The 12,165-nt window shown below is 34.6% G+C and overlaps 1 protein-coding gene across 18 annotated transcripts in view; it reads left to right on the top strand.

The window, feature by feature from the left end:
- Nucleotides 1-12,165, top strand: part of PCM1 (pericentriolar material 1) — an 81,894-nt gene that overhangs the window by 12,033 nt on the left and 57,696 nt on the right. For 8 of the 18 annotated variants that reach the window (XM_042983032.1, XM_042983027.1, XM_042983024.1 and 5 more), the window contains 8 exons: nt 334-451; nt 2,137-2,382; nt 3,384-3,653; nt 4,373-4,543; nt 4,729-4,845; nt 6,311-6,493; nt 11,505-11,682; nt 11,836-11,925. In XM_042983032.1, coding sequence (XP_042838966.1) covers nt 356-451; nt 2,137-2,382; nt 3,384-3,653; nt 4,373-4,543; nt 4,729-4,845; nt 6,311-6,493; nt 11,505-11,682; nt 11,836-11,925 — 1,351 coding nt within the window. In that variant the 5' untranslated portion in view covers nt 334-355. The remainder of the gene's footprint in view (nt 1-333; nt 452-2,136; nt 2,383-3,383; nt 3,654-4,372; nt 4,544-4,728; nt 4,846-6,310; nt 6,494-11,504; nt 11,683-11,835; nt 11,926-12,165) is intronic. The other 10 variants (XM_015545150.2, XM_015545148.2, XM_015545154.2 and 7 more) reach the window with 5 other exon arrangements.

The raw sequence follows: 12,165 nt of genomic DNA, 5'->3' as shown, positions 1-12,165 counted from the left end.
AGTAACTTTTTCCTACCTCATTGCTCTATTCTGTAGGACTGTGTTCAATTAGTTAATTAAAGTAGCCTGAAAGCATGCAGGCCAGGACACATGGTGCATATTTTGAAGTTTTCCTTCCCCTTCCCATCACTACAGCTACTTAACTCATGTTAATTGTAATAGGTGTCTGGCAGCTAAATCAATTTGTTTATGGTACGTGGTTGACACTACCTCTTTCTATTTCATTAAATCAGTTTTTCTGAGATCTTTTACATCGCTTAACCTCATGGGATGATTTAAAAGTTAGAGTTTGTTTTTATGTGTTAAAAATATTAGTTTTCACTTGTTTTGCAGAAAATTAATTGGTAAAGCTAGGATGGCTACAGGAGGAGGTCCTTTTGAAGAAGGCATGAATGATCAGGAGGTAGCAAACTGGAGCACTGAAGGTGTTGATGACCGACTTAACAATATGGTATGGTAACTTCTCATCAGTGGTGTGTCGTTAACTACTAGTGTTAAAATTCAGCTTTCCCCTGCTTTAGCCAAATCAAACTCACTGACACTCTTTGTAAACACAGTTTTTTCTTGCTGGCCAAGACATTAAATGACCCTGGCCTATTTGTTATATTAGTTGAAGACGTTTTTGTTTATAGTTAATAGATATTAATTTATTATACGGTTTTAAAGATGTTCTATGGAAAACCAGTTAAACAAATTAGAGGTCTATAGCTGGGTTTTAGGAAGAGACTAGGAAAAGGAACTAGAAAGTTGTCAAGAATTGCTTTTTCACTACCCTGACTATTTGCTTCTGAATTCCTTGGCTTAACACAACTTTCTTTTCGCAGACCGGTTTTCTCTCTTCTGTGGTTCATGTGTACTGTGGTTGCCCCTTCATTCAAAAGTTTCGTTTATGGCTACAATTATATACTGACTAGTTATCTTTTAGTTCCAATTTGAAATTTTTAAAGTATGATCATCCCAATTTGGATTAGATATACATCTCTTTTCCAGTCATCTGTGGCCAGGAAGGGGTAGGGTAAGTAGAACAACAGGTTGGCAAGAACACCCACACATGGATTGATTGGGGTGGAGAGACAGTTCGTAGAGAAGGGAGTTGTGTTATAAATGAGGAGAATATCCCGTAAGGGTTTACCGTAGTAAAACTAGACAGTTCTTCCAGTATGGCTAAGGTAGGAATTTATAGACCTTTTTGTTGAATGACTTAGGTTATGTTGGTATAACTAAGTAAATAAAAATGTTTTCCCATTAAAATGTGAATCATATTTGTCATTTCATGTCAGGCCTTATCATGTGGTGCATTGTTGCCTATAAAACATAACAATAGTTATGTTTATTGCTTACTATATGCTAGCCACTGTGCTAGATGTTTTATGAATGTTGTTTTTAATCATGTTTTAAAGGTGACACTATTTTAGAAATTAGGAAACCGAGACTATGGGAAGTTAAATTGCTTAGGGTCATACAGTGGAGCTTTTCTTCAGATAATGGTAATTACTTAATTATTTTTAAGTTTATTTATTCATTTTGAGAGAGGGAGAGAGCTTGCAAACAGGGGAGGGGCAGAAAGAGAAGGAGAGAGAGAATCCCAAGCAGGTTCTGTGCTGTTAGCATGGAGCCCGATGCAGGGCTCGAATTCACGAACCGTGAGATCGTGACCTGGGGCAAAATCGTAAGTTGGATGCTTAGCTGACTGAGCCACTCGGGTGCCCCAACAATAATTACTTTAGAATCCAGGTGGATTCCAGATCTGTTTTCTTATCATACACATTGATTTTAAAGGAGGTCAGTAAAGGTATCTATAATTTATTATACTATCCAATTTATAAATAGTAGGGAACCAGTTTTTAAAAATGGTTTTGAAAGTATCCAGACTGACTAGAGTTTGGGGATTTATGTTTGTTAAAGATCTGTGATAGGAAAGTAATCTCTTTTCTGAAGGACCATGTGTGAAACTTAGGCTAGATGTAATAGAAAATGCATTAGTAGAAATAAATAAGGTCTCTTAAGTCTGTATGTTTATGTGAAAAATGTTTTGTCATTTTTAACTTTAAGACTGACCCCAATTTTTTAAGCATATCAGATTACTTTCCTGGTTTGATAGAGGCCAGATTAACTTTTGCCTTTACTTTTTTAAAGGATTGGGGTGGCCAACAGAAGAAAGCAAATAGATCATCAGAAAAGAATAAGAAAAAGTTTGGTGTAGAAAGTGATAAAAGGGTAACTAATGATATTTCTCCGGAGTCATCACCAGGAGTTGGAAGGCGAAGAACAAAGACTCCACATACGTTTCCACATAGTAGATATGTGACTCAGATGTCTGTTCCAGAGCAGGCAGAACTAGAGAAACTCAAACAGCGGATAAACTTCAGTGATTTAGATCAGGTTTGTGAATTATTTTAAAAATCCAGTTATAATGATGAGACATTTTTAGAATGAGTTAAATAGCTTAAGAGTAAGAAGTGAGCGGTTTCTTTTTTCTTAGTTTCTGTGTATATGGAAAGAATTTTAATTAGTGGTGTTGGTATTAGGTTCTTTGGAGGGCAGCAAAGACTTTATTTCTAAACTTGCTAAGGACAAGTCTTTTGTGACTTTATTATGTATACTCTGGGACTAATGTGAATAATTTCCTTCTGGAACTAAATTTTGCATGTTAGTAACTGAATAAGATGGCAAAAGGGAAGATCCAATTTATCACTGCATAAGGGAATGTTCTACATTACCTCAAATTTAAAGCTGTAGTTGGTCTTATAATTACTGAAATGAAATTTGGAGCTAAAAGCAAATGGAAATGATAATGAACTCTTGACAAACATTTTATGGTCACATCTGTACTTTAGAGAAACCAACAGTTTACCAAATACACATAAAGGTACATTCAAGTCTGGGTTGATGGTGGTGGTGATCCCATATATTTAGTCATCTATATACTAATTTTTGAACATTTGCTATTTAGCAGGCACTGAGCTGAGTACTTTTTCAGACAGTGCTTCATCTAAACATATCTTTGTGGTGATGTTTATATTAAGATTTAGTCATTGGGTCCAAAGCCCATACAAAATCTGTGAATAAGTTTGATTAGCAATGTGAGTTATAAATATGGTGTGTGGTCCTAGTACTTCATTTAGACTATTGCTCATATTCATCAGTTGAATTATGTCTGAGAAAATGAGGAATAAGACAAGTTAATCAAATTTTGATATTTTAGTAAAAGAATTTTGTAGATTTGAATCTCTTCTGTGTCTTAGTACAAAAGTAGTATATTTAACTGTACTTCCTGAATCAATAGCTGATGGTGAAATTGACTAAGAACATTGGAGTTTTTTGAAAAAAAATTTTATTGAAAAATTAATGTTTGTGGGGTTTGTTTTCTTTTTCATACGTAGAGAAGCATTGGAAGTGATTCTCAAGGTAGAGCAACAGCTGCCAACAACAAACGTCAGCTTGGTGAAAACCGAAAGCCCTTCAACTTTTTGCCGATGCAGATTAATACTAACAAGAGTAAAGAGGCTGCTGTAAGTCCTCCAAAGAGAGAAGTGATTGGATCAGCACAATGTAAAGAGTTGTTTGCCTCCGCTTTAAGTAATGACCTTTTGCAAAACTGTCAAGTCTCTGAAGAAGATGGAAGAGGAGAGCCTGCAATGGAGAGCAGCCAGGTAGTAAAATGTTTCTTTTGCTTTGTTTTCATAAACTTCAAAGTAGAAATAGTAAGATTCAGTTTTACTGAGTTACGCACATAGGAATTTTAGTTGGGTACTTGTGTGATTCTCCTCATGAATCTTTCAGATTTATTCAATTTAGTGTAAACTTCTTTTTACCCATAATGATTGTAGAAGTGCCATATCTAGGTAAATTAGGGCTTCTGTTTATCCACCAGAGGCTGTGTTGCCAAATTTTGGTAAAGGGGAGTTTGAAACAATGTGATTAATAGATGATGGTAAGAATTTTTTTAAATGGTGATATATTTCTTTTGAAAACTACTTTCAGAAGTATTTAGAATACTGCTAAGGAAATATTATATAAACGTTAGAAAAAATTTACGTTAGTAATGGTTTAAAGGCATGCAGTTCTGGAAGTAAATTTTTTCAAGTAGTGTAAATTAAAACAAATTTTGAAAATCTTTAACTCCCAATAATTAGAGTTGTTAGTATTGCCAGTTATGTTTTGATTAAATTCTAAATTTGATTCAGATCTTTTGCATGTATGAATTCAAATGATAAAGCTAGAAGTATCTTTGGTTATTGTATTTGAAATAAGAAATGTGTAGAATTGTTGGTATGGAATAATTTATGGTCAGTTTTACATACTGTTTATTTTCATGCCTTTTTGTTGATTTTATTTGTTTATTTTTTACCTCCAAATGTTTTCCCTGCAGATTGTAAGCAGGCTTGTTCAGATTCGTGATTATATTACTAAAGCTAGTTCCATGCGGGAAGATCTTGTAGAGAAAAATGAAAGATCTGCTAATGTTGAGCGCCTTACTCATCTAATAGATCACCTTAAAGAACAAGAAAAGTCATATATGAAATTTCTCCAAAAAATCCTTGTAAGTTTTGTACCTTTTAAATAACGTATTGAGTTATTTTTGTGGTATGTTAGTGTACATATGCTGATGGCATTCTGACTCTACCCCAGAGGAGTTAATATGTTTTCAAAAAATCATGCCATCCGTTATAACATTTTATTGCCCTTTTTAATAGTTGTATGATTTATACCACTAAAATATTTCAGGCTAGAGAAAATGAGGAGGAGGATGTTCGGACTATAGATTCAGCTGTGGGATCTGGTTCTGTAGCTGAGAGCACATCGCTAAACATAGATGTGCAGTCTGAGGCTTCAGATACCACGGTAAGCGGCTTTTTGGTAATTAAAAGTGCTGGAAATGAAGATTTAAGCTTTTCCCCCATTTTTCAAGATGATATTTTTCATAGGCATTCCTTAATGAAAAGTATATTTCAGGGAAGAAACTCTCAAGTTGTTAATGCTGTATATATTCTTTTTAAACCTGGAAATATAAAAGTTTTTCTTACTAAGATTAAATGTTTTAATGGATGATTTGAAAATCTAGTAATTTCTGATCGGCTTGCAGAAACATGGTTTTTCTATAGGTTTCATTAAGCACAGCTTTACTCACTGTAAGATGCATTGGGAAAGTTAAAATTCATCGTGGATAAAGGAGCTGGAAGTACAAAGTACCATTACAAAGTATATTGTCTGTTGGAAAAGTCTCCAAGTTCTTTTGCCATTTAGGACTCATTTGAAGGCTACTAGGATTTTTCATTCCTAGGATAGTTTTTGAACTGTAGTAAAACTAGATGACTGAAACACTGAAATGAAATGGGATACAGTAGCATTTACATTATGATTTATTCTTGTAACTCTGCAAAATGAAATTTATCAGAATACTGGTTTTTGAAAAAATAATCAGGAATTTACAGAACTTGGAGGAAAACTTTGTAAAATGAACTTAGTTTATAGAAGGTAGTGGGCTTTGGAACCTGCTTTTAAGCATTTTAATTTTAACAGGCAGACCTATCACCATGCATTAGTAAATTTGAAAACCTATTACAAGTAAAGCTTTTCTTATGAAAGGATAACCATGTGTGTCTATCTTTTGTTTCTGAGATGTGTTCCAAAATACCATTCAGCATGAGGAATTTGAGGGTTTGTTTCCTGTTAGTATCACCTGCATAATTTCTTACTGCCTCCTTTCTCTTCCCTGCCCTTCCTAATTTGAAGAGGAAATTTGAATTTTTTTCCCTACAGTATTTTCACCAGGAGATACTCAGGGGGCTTGATCCAAACAGTTGTTGAAAATAGATTGTGTTGTGGGAAAATTGTTTTTCTGTTTACAGAGGTGCTAGGAATGATTTTTTCCTCACATTTCATTTCAGCAGAAATGGAAGAGTTGGGGAATGTGGGTAAAGGAATTCTCTTGGGGAGGAGTAGGAGATGGTATAATTGATTATTCTAATTTGTATATGCATATGTAATGTTCACTGTGATGAGAATTCTTTCATAAACATAAAATGACATTATGAAAGTTGCTTAATAACAGCAGAATAAATGTTAAAATGTGCTTTAGTTGTTGTATAGTTGGGAAATTGCCTAGGATATGATATTCACTTGATTACAGTAAGCATTAGTTTAGTCTGCAGAAATTTAGAAGTCTAAGTTTATGCCACTTGGGGGAGGGTGGGTTGATTTTTAAAGAGATGGACTGGTAAATTTTTTGTATTTATTGACAAGGCTGGCTTGTATGTTAAACAGGAGTTTGTGTTAAGAAATTAATATGCTACACTATTTAATAAAGGAGGCATCTTTTAGTCTGAGAATTCGGCCGTGCATTGAGGACAAACTAGGGAATTCAGCTTCACAAGAACAGGTTTCAGACGTTACCACAAGTCCAAAAGGGAAAGGTGACAGACCTCCTCAGAATGACAGGGAACTGAGGCCTGATAGGAAATATAGCCGAAAACGTGGATTTCTCTCAAAGGTATATTTCACAATATTAATTTGGGAAGTCTCTAAATGAGCACCTCTTTTGTTCACATTTCCTCTTCCTTATTTGCTTTTCTCTTGTTGCTGTTACTCTTAAATATGTAAGTTCTTAACATGGCTAATTATACTGTAATTTGCTTTGATAAAGTGTTGTCCCTTAGTGTTTTTATTCTTTTCTGTTTTCTTCTACTCCTCTCCATGGATTATATGTGGCAGCTGTATTTAATTTGCATTAACAAAAGACTTGAAACTTAATCCATTTTCTTTTTCTTTTTTTTTTTTTGCCTTTGAGAACTCAGGATAGAACATTCTTAAACCTTAACCATTAGTTGCTGTTTCTGGTATTTGTATTCATGATGAACGTAGTGCTTTTAAGTTTTAATTCTTGTAATCATTAAAGAAAAAGAAAATGGAGTAAGCTATTTTCTGTCTTTCTAAGAATGAAGTATTTTTATAGTGCTTTTTTTTATTTGGTTTATATTTTTCTTGTTGGAAACCTCTTCCATTCCTTTTTTTTTTTTTTTTAAGAAAAATACTTCATAGTTTGAAAAAGCAAAAAAAGTTGACTTACTATGTTTTTGCTGTTTTTTTCCACCAATGTTTGCTCTAAATGTTCTTTTAATTTTCCATGATTTGCAAAAAGGTGCTCAGGAAAGGTTTAAGAAAACAACTGCTTGTGTAGTTCCATGTAAAACAACTTTCAATAAAAGAGCATTTATAAAATCTTGTTTCCATTTGGCAAGAGTAAAATACTATTTTAGTAATTATGTATAGATTAGACTAGTTTCTTACGTTTTATTAGTAGCTTATATTAACTAGGATTGGTCTTTATTTGTTATGCACATTTTCTTTTTCTGGTTGTTTAAAATGACAAAACTTGTATTTTGGCAGTTGATTTTGTTTTTTATATTTTTTCCTGGCTCCCACAATAATCTGAGGATTTAGTTTGAAATCAGCTGGGATGAACTTTAACTATAAAATGTTAAGCAGAAGGTACCCCAATATAACAATAAATTAAGTAGCTGATTATTTTTTTTAAGATTTTATTTAATTTTTCTTAGAGAGCAAGTGCACATGCGTGGGGGAGAGGGGCAGAGCGAGAGAGAGAGAGAGAGAGAGAGAGAGAGAGAGGGAGGGAGAATCTTAAGCAGGCTCCACGCTCAGCATGGAGCTCAATGTGGGGCTTGATCCCATGACCTTGGGATCATGGCCCTGGACACTCAACCAACTGAGCCACCCAGGTGCCCCAGTAGTTGATTAGTTTTAAAACTAATACCTTTGGAGAAGAGAATGTATGAGACATAATAAATATTCTTTGGAACTTAATCCTTTCTTAAGTCTTCTGAGTAGTGACAAAACTTAGGAATTGATAGTTGTTACAGCATGCTATCTGCCAGTTTTTCTTTTTTTCCTGAAGTAGAAAATACTTACTTTCAAAATCCATTTTTCTGGTTTTTAGTTCCTTTGAATAATGTCATTATATGTGAATATTATTCTCTATTGAACTGTCGGAGTTTATTCCAATTTGATTCTCTTTAATCTTTTGATACTTAGGGCCTTCCTATGGTAGTTCTATCAGTACTCTGTTCGTAATATTTTATTAGAAAAAAACCCTAATTCTCACCAACTGACTTGGTTTCTCCTCTGCTGTGCAGAATTGTGTTCTCCCCACCTCACCTTCATTTCCTACTTAACATCCTTACAAGATGTCATATTCTTTTAAAAGAGTAGGAAAAAGTGGAGTTCTTAACTGAAATTCAGAGCTTAAAGCATCATTGTAAGTTGCAGTGGGATAGGAAATGGTTGATATTCTCCAGCTGCTTACAAGGACAGTATCCATTTTGTGGAATATTTTACAGATATGATGACACTTTGCATAATTTTTAAAAAGAAGCCTTCTGTAAGACCCATGTCTCACTATTTGCCCATACTTCTCTTTGCTGCGTACTATCAGCTTTTAGAGACTTTATAAGCTTTTAAAAATACTATCTACTTCTTTTCTGCTATTGTTTTCATCATTTCTAGGTATATTTCATGTAGGCTAACTTTGACTCCCAAACCAGACTATGCTTCCTCTGACCACTGTGCCTTAGACTTTTGTATTTAAAACTATCTAAACACATAATTTGGGGGCAGACAGTATGGGGTGGAAAACACTATCCTAGAACTTAGGAACCTAAGTTCTTGCCCTAACTGTGATATTGGATAAACCACAGCTTTATCTTCTCTGGGCTTTCACATGAGAAAACTTGGAGACATATTATCTGAAGTACTTTTCAGCTATAAAAATATATTTGGACCCATGAATTATTAGAGGAACTTCAGTTGACTAGAGGAAAGAAAGAATTTTCTGAAATTGAACTGTTACCTGTAGGCAACTTTGGAATTCATGCCTAAGTTATTTTTTTTATCTGTAAACTAAAAATGTACTTGTTGAAGGTGACTCAAAAAGTTTAAGTAAAAATATGTGTTTGAAGAGTGAATGTAGGGGCGCCTGGGTGGCTCAGTCGGTTAAGCGGCCGACTTCGGCTCAGGTCATGATCTCGCGGTCTGTGAGTTCGAGCCCCGCATCAGGCTCCGTGCTGACAGCTCAGAGCCTGGAGCCTGTTTTGGATTCTGTGTCTCCCTCTCTCTCTGCCCCTCCCCCATTCATGCTCTGTCTCTCTCTGTCTCAAAAATAAATAAATGTTAAAAAAAAAAATTTTTTTTTTTAAAAAAAAAGAAGAGTGAATGTATTCTTCACTTCCCTTTTGGATTCTCTTTTGGCATCTGCTTGGCATGTTCTAATCCCTAGGTGTTTTCATTTCCATTTTCCTACCTTCCCTTTCTTTATTGTTTGACCGTGGTTCCTGCCTGCTTCCTTCAGCTTAGATTTCCCAAGTATTAGTTTGAATATTATTTATATGGATGCAGAACTTATTAAACAGTATTAAAACTCTACTAATTTCAAAACTTGTTGGGAAATCATTTTGGATTAGTGAAGAATCTGAAGGTAATTGTGTTTACTTTCATAAATAGTTCAGGATTCTTTATAATTTTAGTATCAGAGTTTTGCAAATAAATCTAACAAGGATTAAAGTTCTTTTAAAAAGTTTGCTTTTTAAAGGGGAAAAACCCAGAATGTTAGTTATTTAGTAAACTCTTTAGATAGCTTTAAGGTTACCTTGAGGGGTGAGTAGTTTAGATATAGTAGTTTAGATACTTTAGTAGTATTTTTGAGGGATGAGAGGATCACAAATTGAAATAAGCCAGAACTAAGATGAATTTTGACAGGAATGAATGTAAAAGGCGAAAGATTTATACGATCTGAAGAGAAACCAGAGTATATGACAGGAATGAATGTAAATGTTAGTAGCGTAACTCCACTTGTATAGGTCAGGAGAGAACTAAATAAACAGTTCATGTAAAAAGGAAATTCAGGACAACAGAAAATCTTTAAGTACTGATTTGTCCAAGAGAGGTTATTTCTTTTCCATGTTCATGAAGTCTGGTCACTCAATACAGGATAGAGACAGCACTCACTGTCCTGGCTTCTCTGATACGTACGTCAAATATTCCAACCATAGTCTTTTTACTTCTTTATTTGATTCTATTTTCTTCAGAGTATTTAATTCATAGCCATGTTCTTATTTATTCACTTACTAGTTTTATTGCTTGCCAAGTCACGGTGTAAAAGTTATTCATAATACTGATGAGTTCTACCCGGGGAGGTAGAGAAGGGAGTTTCGCATAGTTATTGATAAGGGATGTCACTCAGAAGGGAATCTCTCTGGAGCCATCTGTGTTTCTGTAATTTATACAGGAATCACATAGAGAAAGCAGATCAGTGCATTTTTACTTTCAAATGAAATTATTGAACTTTATTTTCCTTAATAACTTTGGTAGTGGGGGGGGGGAATTATTCATTTAAAATCTACATAACTCCAACCAAAATTTGGTAGCAGTGCAAGTTTAAAAGTGACTAAATGTTTCTAATAGAAATATTCTATGTAAATATTAGGTAAAATCATTACACTTTTAAAATACAAGATTTTTAAAAAGACAAATCAATGATGAAAAATACCAATATGGTATATATACATTTCATATGTAATTTGGCTTTTTTTTTTTTTTTTCCAAGTTGTATTTAAATTGGTCTCTTTGCTTAATTGACTTTCAGTTTTTCTTATTGGGTTACATTTCAGTGGTTTTAAGATTAATGTTTAAAAATTTTGTGATTTCTTATAAGTGGCACCTGTTTAATCTTGTTCCTCTACTTTTAGGCAATATGGTAGCATTTGGGGGGAATTTCAAAGTATTTAATGTTCTCAGACTCTGCTAAATGAGCATATGTTAAAAGAAAACATAATATCTTTGATACAAAATATAAAGTATTCTGTCTTATTTTTATGCTTATAAAATGAGATGCAAGTAAATTAAATCCTTTCACGTCCGATTATCAAATAAAAAATGTGTTTCTAAAATTTCTGTCCTCAGTTAGAAAATAGTGGGTTTGTTTTTGTTTTATTAGTGTTTTTTAACGTCACTTCCAGAAGTGAGGCAGAATGTTCTTTAGCCTGATCTTCTGCAGGGATATTTTTTTTAGGGCATTAATTAACCTGGTATGATCTGTTTGTTCTTCCTTTTCTGTAAGGCTTGGATCTCGTGTGTGTGTGTGTGTGTGTGTGTGTGTGTGTGTGTGTGTGTGTGTGTGTGTGTGTGTTTAGCTCTTTGTAACTTTTTTTGTACGCCTTTTTCTCCCCCTTGGTTAATTCCTCTTCATGCTAAGCCATTGATTATGCTCTTTTACTGTGAAATTACCTAACTACCTAACTCTTAATACGGCAGGCTCTCTCTGTGTCATCATTTTTTTCTTACATCTTTTTCTTCAAGTCTACTAAAACTGTATTGAGGGTTGTGTGTTTAATACTAATTTATCATCTATGTATGTACTTTGCCATTAGTAGTTGAAACAGGAACATGAATTTTAATAATCAGATATAAGTATTGTTGATCTTATTTTGCAGGCCAGAGATCCTCAGCAGGAACCTATGGAAGAGATAGAAAATTTGAAGAAACAGCATGACTTATTAAAAAGGATGCTACAGCAGCAGGAGCAGCTGCGAGCCCTGCAGGGACGACAGGCCGCTCTTCTCGCTCTGCAGCACAAAGCCGAGCAAGCTATCGCTGTGATGGATGATTCTGGTATGCTGCAGGCTAGCATGTTGATAAAAGCAAGGCTCGGTTAATAATGGTCTTGCAAGGTGGATGCTGGTTATTAGATAACCAGATCTTGATTGTTGACTATAAACCTACATACGAGGCTTACCCTGTCCTGTGCTTTCTCTGGTTATGCAGAAAAGGCTGCAGGGACAGCTCCTGGCCGTCATACTGTACCAGGCCCACAGCCAGCCTGCTCTCCTTTTCATCAGAGAGCACCCTCAAGAGGTAAAAGGGACAGGCTGCAGTTCTGTTTTTGTACCTCACACTAATAGGGCTCTTGATGGGTTGTTTTTTTTTCCACCTGTTGTACTTTATTCACCTGGGATTGCCATACTTTTCTTGTCTCCCTAGGAAAGGTCACAACCCTAAAAGTGAGGCAGTGAATAAATCTGAAGAACTTCTTTAGCTTCTGATGTTAGCAGTAGCTCTGTTATTTCAGTTAGATACCCAGTAGTGTGCACTAGT

This window comes from Panthera tigris, chromosome B1, assembly GCF_018350195.1.
Source record: "Panthera tigris isolate Pti1 chromosome B1, P.tigris_Pti1_mat1.1, whole genome shotgun sequence".
Classification (NCBI taxonomy): Eukaryota; Metazoa; Chordata; class Mammalia; order Carnivora; family Felidae; genus Panthera; species Panthera tigris.
Note: the sequence above shows the minus strand (reverse complement) of the source record. Positions and strands in the feature narration are given on the sequence as shown.